The 13,180-nt window shown below is 42.7% G+C and overlaps 1 protein-coding gene across 7 annotated transcripts in view; it reads right to left on the bottom strand.

The window, feature by feature from the left end:
* PALM2AKAP2 (PALM2 and AKAP2 fusion) overlaps positions 1-13,180 on the bottom strand; it is a 339,279-nt gene that overhangs the window by 193,746 nt on the left and 132,353 nt on the right. For 4 of the 7 annotated variants that reach the window (XM_079112566.1, XM_079112563.1, XM_079112565.1 and 1 more), the window contains one exon: positions 2,585-3,280. The exons of 2 other annotated variants lie outside the window; for them this stretch is intronic. In XM_079112566.1, coding sequence (XP_078968692.1) covers positions 2,585-3,280 — 696 coding nt within the window. Of the gene's footprint in view, positions 1-261; positions 3,281-13,180 lie in introns of those variants that run through there. One more of the 7 variants, XM_079112571.1, reaches the window with a different exon arrangement.

Raw genomic sequence — 13,180 nt, 5'->3', positions numbered from 1 at the left:
CACATCTTCTTGGAAACCATTAAATGATACGTTTTAATAATAAAAGTATAGAGAAGTTCTAAGTCATAGAATCTGCTAGTCACTATTCCCCAGAGCAAGTGATGAACCAGGGTAGATTATCACGGTCTTTCAGATCTTAGGAGCTGTGTTGTAGGGAGGGGCAGTGACCGTCTTCTTCATAGGTAACTCATTCAGTAGGGAGGGCAGATCATTTCAGGGAGTCATCGACCCCCAAGACTAAGTCTGTTCATCAGATGGGAGCTCCTGCCTGCCACTCCCTAACTGTGCTTTTTAACAACTCATAATGAACAGATTTAATCCCCAAGTGAGTAAAAAAGATAGACTATAGTAAACCTTTAGATTGTTTCTTTCCTAAATAAATTCTTAAAATAACAGATTGTCCAAGACATTAAAACCATTTTCTCCTTCTATGGAAACAGGTTTGTCTACTTTTAATTTTATTTAAATATTCATATGATATTTAAATGATCATTTTTTTGAGGAAGATGAAACTCAGAGCACTGAGACTGATAGACATTAAAACCAGGTTTCTAGATAACAGAGCAGTTCTACTCCATTGAAGCTACTTTGGTGAACCTGAGACTTAGAGACAATTCCCTCAGTTATCCAAAACGAAGCCATGGAGGGAATCATTTTAGAAAGCAGAGCTTAGCTCCTTTGCTTTTCCTTCCTTTAACTTTTTGTTTTGTTTTGCTTCCCTATTAGAGGTAAAATGAATCATCTTGTGCTCATTAAAAATTTAATTGTTTGAGAAAAAATAACTGTAAGAAATTAAAAAATGCCAGTTTTTCCCCTTCAATTGGAATATAGTTACAAGTCAAGAGATTTAAAAATAATAATAGATTTAGCACTGAGCAAGCTAAATGGGACAAATTTTGTTTCTGTAACACAGCCTCAAGACTACCTTGATTTTTTTCTGAGCTCCTTTCTGCAGGAGTTAAGATTTGATGTAATATGTCATACTGTTTCTGAAACCATGTCCTACGGAAACATAATTTTGAGAATGATGTGCATGATGTCATGAGCATCTGGGCACATTACTTAAAGTGACGCTCTCTCTTATTAAAATTAGCTAAAATAATACATTTTTATTTAATTATTCTATTATTGTTCTTTTTAAAAATTCCTTCCCTTTGGTTTTACTATACATGTGGCCGTTCACTTTGGGGCAGTGCTAAGAATTTATTTTGAGGACTGTCCATCATGTTCTAGATAAAAACTATTCCTGATGTTCAGAATCTCTAGAAGTTAAAGAAACAGAGTTCTAAGGGGCTTGGTCAGTGTGCTTATGTTGAATGAAAAAGTACTTGATACTGAGAAGATAGGTCTTTCTTCATCTTTCAACATTTTTTACATCCTTAAGTGTTTTTTGAAGGGCAGGTAAACCTACATGTTGAAGTTCTCTTCAACATCCTCTTTCTTATGAGGACAGAAAGAAAAGAGTACAGATGCAAGACTCTAATCAACCGGGCACGGGAGAGGGACAGTTAACGCTGACAGCACCATCCTAGATGCAGTGGGAACACGGAAGCAACCACTGTAGGTCGGAAAGACTGTTTCAGAAATATGGTCACTGCAGAGCTACTGCTTCAAACGATCCTCTCGTTGAAAGCAGATTAACATGATCAGAAAATATCCATGAAAAAGAAAACAATATAAAAATTTACATCTGTTTTTTGAGAGAATAGAAACAGGGCTCATGAATTGGCCTGTCTGAGCTTGGAGATCTCAACTGATGCTGAAAACCATGGTCGTCTCATGTCCTTAGAAAATTTTAAAATGGTGCTTCTTGTATAAAGGGTTCATCAGTTAAGCCACAGAAAGACACAGCTGCTAATGGGCAGTGGAGAGACTCAGGCCTACACTTCGTCTGTGACACACACTGGGTTCTTTTCTTTCACATGAACTTCATTTCGGTTTTAACAGAAGGAAAGCCATAGACACGCAATACTGTCACCTGGAAGCGTACGTAAGGCAGCAAAAAGCATCACCCTAGGATGGACAGATTCAGGAAGGTCCACTTTTGGCTACACTAGCAACCGACTCGAGCCCACAGCATTTTTGCCACACAAGATATAAACAAGATCCACAGCAAGGGAGGCAGTGAGAAGTCAGGGATGTGGTGGGGTGTGTGTGACTACGTTAGAGGAACACACTAGAAAATGAAAGCCCCAGTGCCAGTGGGTTCAATTCCAGTCAAGTAAATTAAGGCTACTAGATAACTGGCCGATATGAAGAGTCTATTCCAATCGAGCAGGGAGGAACCGATTCACTCTCGAAGACACAAGGAAAGGTTTAGAGGAAAAGCAAGTTCTTGGGGGAAAAAAATGGAGCACACACATGCACGTTGTTTCTCAGGTGAGGAAAAGGAAAAAAAAAAATTAAGAGAGATCAAAGCAATCCAACTGCAAGGCAAGGCAGGTGTCTGCTCCCAGTTCACAGTATTGCAGTTAGTGGCAGAGTGAGGTCTATGTAAGTGGTGGAGAGGCTGCCCAGAGGAAAAGGGAAGAAAGGAGTGGTCACATGACAACACAGCATTGACAGCGCTTTTTCTTTTGGGTACCTGGGGCTGGCTCTGTGGCCAGGCTCTCTTCCTTCCCTTCTGGGGATGAGGGTTCTGTGGTGTCTGAGACTGGCCTCCCCGACACAAGCTCAGCCGCGTTCCCATCAATGGTGGACACGTCCGTCACGGTCTTCTCTCTCAATGACTTCTCATCATCTTCGTCAATGAGGACCAATTCAGCCTTGATGGTTTCGTCATAGCCTAGCACCTTTTTCGTCTCTTCTTCATCTTCGATATTTTGGTAGCCCATAAAAATCATGGTGACTGGTTGATCCAAGCTTGCCTCTGGCCCTTCCGTGCTGGGGGCTTGGGCCTGCTGTCCTGGGTTCCCAGAAGAGTGATCTTTCCTAGCTTTATGTACCATTTCTAACTTGGCTTCTTTGCAGAGCATGTGTTCCTTGGGGTGGCTGAGGCTCCCATCTGCAATCACAGTCCTTTCTGACGTGTGTCCTCCTCTCAAGCTTGATTGTCCAGCCTTCTGAATAAGCTCTTCGACATCCTTTGCGCTTAATTTGTGCACTCCGTTTTCTACCACGGTGCCTCCTGAGTGCACCTCATACACTACTTTGGTACCATCATCATAGACTTTGACTCCTCTCTGATGGACCCCCTCTGGGCCAATGGTAGATGCAGAGAGAATCTTGGTCTCTCCTGTTTGTTTGTCTTTCTCCACATTAATTTCCATGGCGTACACAGCTTGAATGAAAACAAGAGAAAGGAAGTGCATGTTACAACAAAAAAAGCCAGTGATTGGTTAATTGCCAAACAGACAAAAAAAAAAAAAAAAAATGGCTCTGTGCCCTCTCTATTCTAACTGCCAAGCATCCTGAGTGTTAGAGTGAGGTGCACATCGTGGACAGAGGCGGTTATGTGTGCATTTTAACGCAGCAGCTTAGTGCACTGGGAAGACAGAAGTACACAGTTACCGTGTCTCAATGGCACTCAGACTTCCAAGGAAGAACTGCTAAAATAAGAGACTTCAGATTTAGGTGGAAAGAATTACAGGAAGACTGGCAACCCTCAATTTACCTTGGTTGTGGGCTTCTGTAGGTTTACTGACAATCCAAAAGCCCTTGGTTACGGTATGTCCCAGTTCCAAAAATCTCACATCTTTTTTCAACTCTTTCCTCAAGTGTTCCCCTTTCCCTGTTTTTCTTTTCTCTTGTGGCGCTGGGGATCAAACCCAGGCCCTTGCATGTGCTAGGCAAGCCCTCTACCACATCTCCAGCCCTCTTATTTCCTTTTGCCATGAGGGAGATATGCCAAGGTTTTTGTAGAGGAGACAAGGTATCCTCTACTTTGCTATAAAACAGGTGTTTGCAAAAATTACAAGGCTTGTAATCATATTGCATGCTCTGTAAGTACTTCAGTCACTTAGCGAGGTTTCTAAAAGAAGAACTAGGAAGAGAGCCAGACACGGTGACATCTTACAATACTCTCGTCTATGGATGAAATCACAGAAGGCCCTTTCTTCTTCCACGCACACAGTGCCAAGTCCTCAAGATCCTGCCCCTTAAAATCTTTCCCATCTGTTGTCTTCCTTCTGTTCCACTGCCACTACCCAATGCGAGACTCCTTTCCTCTTCCCTGGATTGTTGGAAGAGCTTCCTACTGGAGGGTGGACTCTCCCAATCCTCTCCAATTCACCCCACCCCCAGGTGCCAATCTGGTGTTCCCGAGGACAGCTCTTTCCTGTCCTACAGACTCTCGGGACACCTCATTCCCTCCCTCATAGGCTCCCCATGGCGCACGCTTTCTGGATGGGAGGAAACTGGGTCCCTGGCCCACAGAGCCACCTGCCGCAGGCCCCCTTTACCTGGATGACACACTGACCCATCTGACTCAGCAGCCCCAACACGACTCCCCATCTGCGAAGCTCTTCCACAGCCATGCTGTTCAACCCCACCAGCACCACTACTTTGTCTCTCAAGACAGAGGCACACCTTATTTATGGTTTTCTTCCTAATTTCTCGCAACCAAACAATCACTGCTAGGAACTGACCCTGCTTCAGACCTCCCCTCCCACCTCCTCAGCCCCACCTCCACCCAGCATGACGGCCTTCTTCCAGAGTGTCCTGACTTCTTTCTTCCCACACTAGTCCCAGGACACTGGCTATCGCCAGAGAGCCAAAGGTAGCTGGGGCCTGTTTCTGCATGGCCAGAGGTTTTCACATTTTTGAAAAATTGTTAATAAAAAAAAAAGGGGGAAGAAAAGAAGGAGAAAGAGAAGGGGAAAAGGAAGAAAAACTATAAAGAATATGCATCCGAGGCCATATGGGGTCCACAAAGTCTCAAATATTGACCAGCTGGCCATTTATTGGAAAAGTGTGCCAGACCTGTTCTTGCCTATGAAGTCACCTTACTCACCAGCCCTCTGCTGCTTCTTGTCTCTGAAGGATAAACACCAGATCCCACAGCTTGGCCCATAGCTCCCTTCAGAACTGGCCTGCCTCCCAGCCCTCTTGTGCTCCACACACTCTGGCCACCATAACCTTCTCACTGTCCCAGGACACAGCCCCGCGTCCCCCCATGCCTGTGGTCCTTTGGTCCAGCCTGCCCTTGGTCCTGCTCTGATGGCAGACTTCCAGAGTCTTGCTTATCATTGTCTGAGCTCCCACCTTTCTGAATATCTACAAGGTCCCTAACCTGCTAAGAAGATCCAAACTATCTTTTCAAACCTATATTCTATTACTCCCTCTTCCTAGAGCACAACCATGCAACAGCATCCCCTATCTAAATATCTCCTGCTTTTATGATTCCCTTCTGAAATTTCCTTTTTTTGACTTTCTACATACCCAAATATAACCCATTCATCAATGCCAAGGTCAACTGCCCCTCTCCCATAAGCTTCCTTGGGTCCTCTCATCTCCTCATCATCCTCTCTCCTTTAGATTCTCTGAATGCTTTTTCTAAACTTATCTGAGGGCACTTAACAATTTCCACCCAGTAGTATAACTAACTGTTCATTGAGTTTTTTATCACCCTCATAGATTTTTAGGATCCTTGAAAGTGAACTTGCTGCCTGCCACCTTTCTATGACTCTCCCCGTCTGCCAGCACCCACCTTAGAACCTTCTGTATAGAAGGTTCCAGATGATCCCACTTGTGAAACAAATGCTACTAACTGAAGAGTCTAATTTGATGGTCTTAATGTAGCCACAAGTACTTTGTCTAATAACATGACACCAATAAAAAGGTACACACAGTAATTAATGTTTAAACTGATTTAAAAAAACAGCAATGATATTGTTCTGTCTGCTTGCATAATAAGACCGTCTGTTCACACTTCACCAACAAGATTATGGAGAAAAAAACCAATGCTCAATTTTCACCATTACTGCCTCAAAAGTTTCACTTGTTCTGCATGAAGATTTTGACTTTCCTCAAGTGACACAGTGGAACGCTAGCCATTATTTGTCACTGAGGTACATGGGCTCACACACAAAGATTGTGACATTAAAAGAAAAATTTATCTCAGTTATTTCCCAATTTTCCACATGATGTGCCATCAGGGAAATGAAGTAGGAATTTAAAATTCTGCATGGTCTCCAAAAGCTGTTCTTGAAATATTACAGTTATATTAAAAAACACAATCTTGGGTGAAAAGTTACAGTTTATCACCATTAACACACGTAAGGGACATATTTATAAAGTAATCATGATTGTCAGTTTGCAGGTACAATATTGAATTATCCCCAATCATCCAGAGACAGGTGAACAAAATGATATATTAACCTACTATCTATACAGAATATGGAATATTTACATTTTCACATTTATATGTAAAGGATACAAATTATTAGCACAGAATGTTTAGAAATGTCCCTCTTCCTCTGGTGCCAACAAGAACATGCCATTGTTGGTTCAACTTCCCCTTCCCCCGCACCTCCTTTCTCTTTTTCTGTTCCTAGAACCAGCGACTGGAAAGAACAAAGGTGTGATGAGCTCTTTGCTAGGCAGGTTAAGTAGATCCACATATAAACAGGTGAGGTAATGACGCAGTCACATCAATGAACCATATGTGACATGTTTTATTAGGATTACATAAGTGCATCTACGTTTACATGTTATAAACGATTCAATATTTCTAGAATCTGAGTGTAGAATATTTTAAGCATTTTTTGAGGGGGGCGGGTACTGGGGATTGAACTAGGGGCACTTGACCACTGAGCCACATCTCCAGCCCTATTTTGTATTTTATTTAGAGAGAGGGTCTCACCAGGTTGCTTAGTGCCTCACTTTTGTGGAGGCTGACTTTGAACTCATGATCCTCCTGTCTCAGTCTCCCGAGCTGCTGGGATAACAAACGTGCATACCGCATCTGGCTATTTTAAGCATTTTAACATACTTTTATAATAAGATAAATTTAAGATATGTTATGCCATAAAATGCAATATTCATGTTTTTTTCCCAGATAAAACACAAGTCTTTAAGGGAATCAGATTTTTAGCAGGTCCCTCAAGGATGTGTTTACAATTCCTTTCTGCGTTTACTCTCTTCTTTGATAAGGGATATCCAGGGGAAACCTTCAAGAAGGTCTGGCTTACCCCAAGAATAATATTTGGTCCTCCTGGAGAATAACATGAGAATGTTTTTTAGACATTCAGAAAACTGCACAGGAGGTGTGAATGTTTATCTTAAATGTATTCTGTATGAATGAACACTTAGATTTTGCTCTGGTTCTCAGCAATGTACAAACTATGAATGACAGTAGACTAGAACAAGTAGAATAATAAGACTTCAGTTTTAAATTCAAGATTTTGGGAATTTTATTTTATTTTTCTCTTTTTGTGAACCCAGGACCTTGTACCTAGTTAACACATATTCTATCACTAAACTACAATTTCAGCCCAACAGATAATTAGTTTTTGATGCACATAATTTGTGGGCGGTACTGAAGACTGAACCCAGGGGTGCTTTACCAGTGAGTTACATCCTCAGCTCTATTTATTTATTTATTTATTTATTTATATTTGGTGATAGGGTCTTGCTAAGTGGCTGAAGCTGACCTCGAACTTGTGATTCTCCTACCTCAGACTCCCAAGTAGCTGGGATTACAGAAGTAGGCCACCACACCCAGACTAATGCACGCAAGTTTTAATCCTCTTGTGCTTCATACTGCTGCCAAGCAGTTTATTGCAAAGCCTCTCACTCCTAGCATGCCTTCGTTTCTCACCACCAAGAATGCCCTCCAATCTGCCCCTGGCTTCCCTCGAGCTTCCCCATGCTGGAAGTGCCTGCAATGTGTACAGCAGTAAGAATCAGAGGGGCCTGGTGGTTTTGTTCATCTTAGGGGGCAAAAAAGGAGAGATGTTCTTGGGGGGAGACGGCTTTCTGGGGAGTCCTTGAAAGAGATTCCAAAAGAGTGCCATGGACATACGCAAAAGTATTTGAAGTACAGTTTCCAGGAGGAAGAACTTGGACAAGGAACAAAGTATATGAGATACAAGACATGCAAGGAATGTTTCACTCATAGGCTCACTGGGGTATGCAAGTACATTTTTATTCAACAACAAATTTAATTATAGATTTCCACATATTACATTCTGATATCAGTAAGAGTGGAGTATACATAAAGCACTTTTGCTACTCCTTTCGACAATCCAGGGAAACAGCTGAGCATTATTAGTGAAGAATAAGAATCAATATGCCAGTTGGGCCCAATGGCACATGCCTTTTAATCCCAGCGGCTCTGGAGGCTGAGGCAGGAGGATCACAAGCTCAAAGCAAGTCTCAGAAACTTAGTGAGGCCTTAAGCAACTCAGTGAGGCACGGTCTCCAAAAACTAAAAAATAAAAAATGAGCTGGGGATGTGGCCGAGTGGTTAAGCACCTCTAGGTTCAATTCTTGAAACCAAAAACCAAAAACCAACCAAACAAAAAGCAATGTGGCTAGTTTCTTCGAAGGGATACAAATGAATGGCACTTGGGTGCTTTGATTTTTGTGTCTCTGTGTTTGGTTTTCTTGTTTCTTGCTCCCCCTAGTTCTTCCACCACTAGGGGAACTTCCTGAAGGAGGAGAGTCGGGGGGTCAATAGTTCCAGGGCCTGGGTTCTAAAGACTCCAGGTGTGGAGAAGAGGGAGAGACCCCTGGAAAACACCTATCTAAAAGCCAGGACAGAAGCCACTGTGTCCTGGGAAACAGGGGCACAGGGATGGGTGTGAGGAGCAGACCATGTGGGTTCAGGCCCAGCTCATTCCCCTGGCCCTATCCACCCTCTTGCCTGTGTCCTCCACCTTGAGCAAAGAGCAAACAACAAGCACCTGTAAAGGCTCGAAGCTTAGAATTGAGTGAAGAGGAATGACAGCATCTGACACAGGAAGGCAGAGGAGCATGTGACGTGACTTCTTTTTACAATCAGTCCAAGAACACACAAAACGAGACCGTCTTTCAGGAGGGTGGAAAATTCCATCAGTGCTGAATCCCTTAACTTGGGTTTCTCCCAACTCACTTCCTTTGCCTTGCCGGGATCATGAGAGGAAGAAAAAGGCTGAGGTTCACAGGGAAAGGACAAGGACCACACGCCCACTGTCATTAGTCAGAGTGATGGGAGGGGTCAGGGGGAGGCAGAACATGGTGCATCTGGATTCCTACCCAGGCCACTCCACATCTCTGGGCTTCATTTTTCTCATTTGCATAATGAAAACTATCCAACTTTGGTATGTCGTGGTGCTGTAAACAGCTGGGTGGCTCATGAGTCAGTGATGTGCAAAGTATAGCAGGAGAGCAGCAGACAGGCAGATCATGACTGTCACCCACCAGGGGGTACCTAGCGAGTGTCACCCAGTACAAGGAACATCCAGGAGCTGGCACTGCAACCTGGCATGTGATTAACAAGCAATGCGTGTGCTTTGCTTACTGAAGGAACACACGTGTGTGTAGTCTTCAACCTTGGAGCACATGATTACACTCGTACATACGTGTTCACACCCTCCCTCAAAGTTGGAAATGTGAAATCAGCTATTATGATACCGACAATGACAATGAAGAAATTAATTCAGAATGGATTCTCCCTCTCATTGCAAACTTCAAAAACCAATGGTTAAATTTTTATTTGAATTGTTTGTTTTCCCAAGATACCTTACTGTTTTACAGCACAGCAGGGTGACTACAGTTTACAACATTTTACTACAAGTTTCATAAAGAATGAGAGGACAGAGTTCCCAACACAAAGGAGATGGAAATGCTAATCATCTGATTTGATCATTGTGCACCGTATTCATACATTGATTAATTACACTGTACTCTAGAGATATATGTACAACTGTCATGACTCAATGAAAAGAAATCCAATGTCTATAAACGAATGACTCCTTAAAAAGCTATGTATTATCAGAAAAGTGAGAAATTACACTCCATTTATGTATGATCTATCAAAATGTACAAATGCATCCTACGGTCATGTACAACTAATTAGAACAAATTAAAAAACAAAAAGCTAGGAAAGAGGCATGGAACTGATTATCACTCATAGCCCTCACAAGGAACCAATCCTGCAGACACTGATTTTAGACTTCTCACCTCCAGGACCATGAGAGAATAAATTTTCATTGCTGGAAAAAAAATTAGCCAGGGTTTGGTGTCTGTGGATAGCAAAGGCACATGTCAGTTTCTCATACCTGATTTTGTGCTTATCTTTTGGGTAGAGAAAAACAGGTGCCAGTCTGAAAAGTAGCAGCAAGAATATCGCTGAGACCAAAGCTCTGATGAGAAGACTAGGAACCAAACAAGCACCAGAGTCAGAAAGGTCCACCATGCTTTGAACTCAGGGTCTCAGTTCCTTTCTCATTGATTTTGTCTCAAGAATCCTGGACACAGGAAAGGTTCTGGCAATTGATCTTGTCCCACAGGTGCAGATTTGAGCTTACCAAGAATCTCTTCTGTACTGCAGGGCTCTAACTTTGGTTTCAATGTGCAACATTTTTTTTTTTTTTCAGTGAAATGATGAAAAAATAAGGGAAGACTGCATTTCAGATTCAAGATGGCACTCAACTGGAGAAAAGTGAGGCTATGAAGCACCAAAATCATGAGTTACAAAGACCCTAACAATAAACAATAAAGCTTTTTCTATTTTTAAAACTGCCAAACCCTTGATTCATATGAAATCTGATGCAGAAATACAATATGTAAACACAAGGGGGGGAAGCTGCCGTGTTTGAGAGGACAGAGAGCACCAGAGTCCTGTCAATTCCCCCCCACCTCCCTGCCTTGGTTCTATGGAATCCCCAACACCCACTAGAGAGAAGCTAATGAGAAGGAATCTAAGTCATATCAAATCAACAAAGGGCAGAAAGGTGCATAACTCTTCCTTATTTCTGTCTTCTGAGATTAAGGAATGATTTTTGTAGGTGCTTCTATGTATCGAGCAGTTGACATGGTACGTGAACAGGTGGGGTGGTGGTGGGGGCGGGGAGTAGAATGTGTTTTCACTGAAAGGAGTCAGAAATGAGGCCTCACCTAGAAAAGGCAACAACAAGGCTGAGCAGGCAGGTGAAGCTTTACTGGAGAAAGAGAAGCTGAAGGGCCAGATGCCACAGAGGCAGCCACGGGACGCGTGGCATCCTGCTTCATTGTGGGGCGGGGGGCGGTCAGTCCGCGTCAGGGTGTGTTGGACTCCGCCCACCATGCTTCAAGAAGACTGGAGACAAAGTGGGCAATGTTCAGAGGAGAGGGGCAGAGATGGCAGAGGGTGTCTCAAAACAATCTCACCATCTCAGCACCAGAGGCTGGGACAGTGGCAGAAAGGGCATTTAAAGTGAGGATCTGGGAAAGATAGAAAGTGATTGACATTTTCAAATGCTTGAAAGAAAATCAACTTTGATTTGTTCTGAGCAGCTCCAGGGGGAAGGAGAAGGACCAACAGATGGAAGATGAAGGCAGACAAATGACAACCCATCAGAGGACAAATCTTCCAATAGTCAGAACCATCTAGAGACAGCATGGGCAACCTGGAGGAGATCAGGGCGCAATCATTGCAGTGTGTGACTGTTGTTTGAGGACTTCCTGGGAGAGGGCCACTATAGCAGGGATTCAGCATTAGGATGAGGGACTGGGATACAGGCTCCTGGTTCTGAAAAAGCAGTGGTTCTAAATAAATCCCAATTATACAGAGTCTGAAACCTTCCAAACACCAACCAACCACAGCAATTGCATCATTCTAATAATGATAGATGACATTTATCAAAATGACTCTAGGATTTTGCAAATTTCCAAAAGGATGTCCCTAATGCAGAATGGATTCTATGTAGAATTCCACTGATGAGTGCCACTGTTTGGCAAGCTATGTGTGCTCTGTGTAGTCACCGTTAACTACAATTAATAGTTTGCTCATTCCAGAAGCAGCCCAAAGGAGTCAATCACGTGACATTTGATTCCATCCACAGCTTTGCTTATATGTATTCCCATGGTAGATGCAATCATGCAAATTAGTTCTTAACTAATAAACTAAAGCAGATGTAAGCTTATTTTTAAAAATATTCTGATCACATATGCTTTCAAAAATGCATTTGCTGTTCAGATCATTATGGTTTTGTTGTATGTTCAAATACGAAGGATGCCAGGTTGCGGTTGCATGTATATTCCCTACTTACAAAGCACATGAATGTTACCCTTGACCACCAACGGAGTGCAAATCCTTTCTCTATCTCTTAAAATTAGTTCTCATACATCTTCCCTACCCCATTCATGAGCTGATCCATTAGCTGGATCATATCATGTGTCCTTTGAGGGGCAGGAACTTGCAGAAAGGAGCCAGGAGGGAACCATCGGCCACCCAATTCTCTAACAACAAGCAGGGAGGCGTGTGACTTTTCAACAGTTGGTACCCATGTTGATCTCAGAAGTGTAGCTCAGAGCACCCAAGAGAGCCCACAGGGTGACTGTGGTGATTCCTTTGTAGCACACCTGTAGGCTGCAGATTCTGGCATATCCATGCTGTGACTGCCCAGGGATGTGTGGACTTGGCCCAGGTTTGGCCAGACATCACTTATAGTCCCATTCAGTTCTAGAACTCTGTGGGTCTGGATGTAAAAATAGTATGCTGAGGTGTTTGCAGAGATGCCCAGTAGACATTTAGATTTAGTCAGTGGACATGATGGTTATGTCAATTCTTGCTTTCCTTTCACTCTTACATTAAAACTTTTTATATTATTTTTATATTATGCTTACATCATAAAATATTCAGGTGGGCCTATATAAGACTTCTGGCTTAAAAGTACATGACCATTTTGTTTTACAAGATGCCACCACGTGCTTTGTTTTTAAACACAGACTTACCTAGAGGAGACAGTGTGAAACCTGTTGTTTCTCTCTGAATTCGCCTACGTTCTCACTAACTGTGCAACTCTGGGAAATTCATGTTTTCACTGAATCCCCAGCCCTCCGTGCATTTCCGTGTGAAGCAAATGGGTTGGTGTAAAGGTCTCTTTTTCACATCCTTCCAGTTCTGATTTCAGTCACAGGGCAACAAAGTATGGCTCTCTTTATATGCTATGATCATCAATGTCTTCTTTTAGAAATGTCACCATGGTCAGAAATATTAGTAAGAAACATTCAATCTTTAAATTGCTACTTCCCCCCCTTCAAAACTACCAGAGTA

This window comes from Sciurus vulgaris (genome assembly GCF_902686455.1).
Source record: "Sciurus vulgaris genome assembly, chromosome: 15".
NCBI lineage: Eukaryota > Metazoa > Chordata > Mammalia > Rodentia > Sciuridae > Sciurus > Sciurus vulgaris.
The sequence above is the reverse complement of the archived record's forward strand: the minus strand, read 5'-3'. Positions and strand labels throughout refer to the sequence as shown.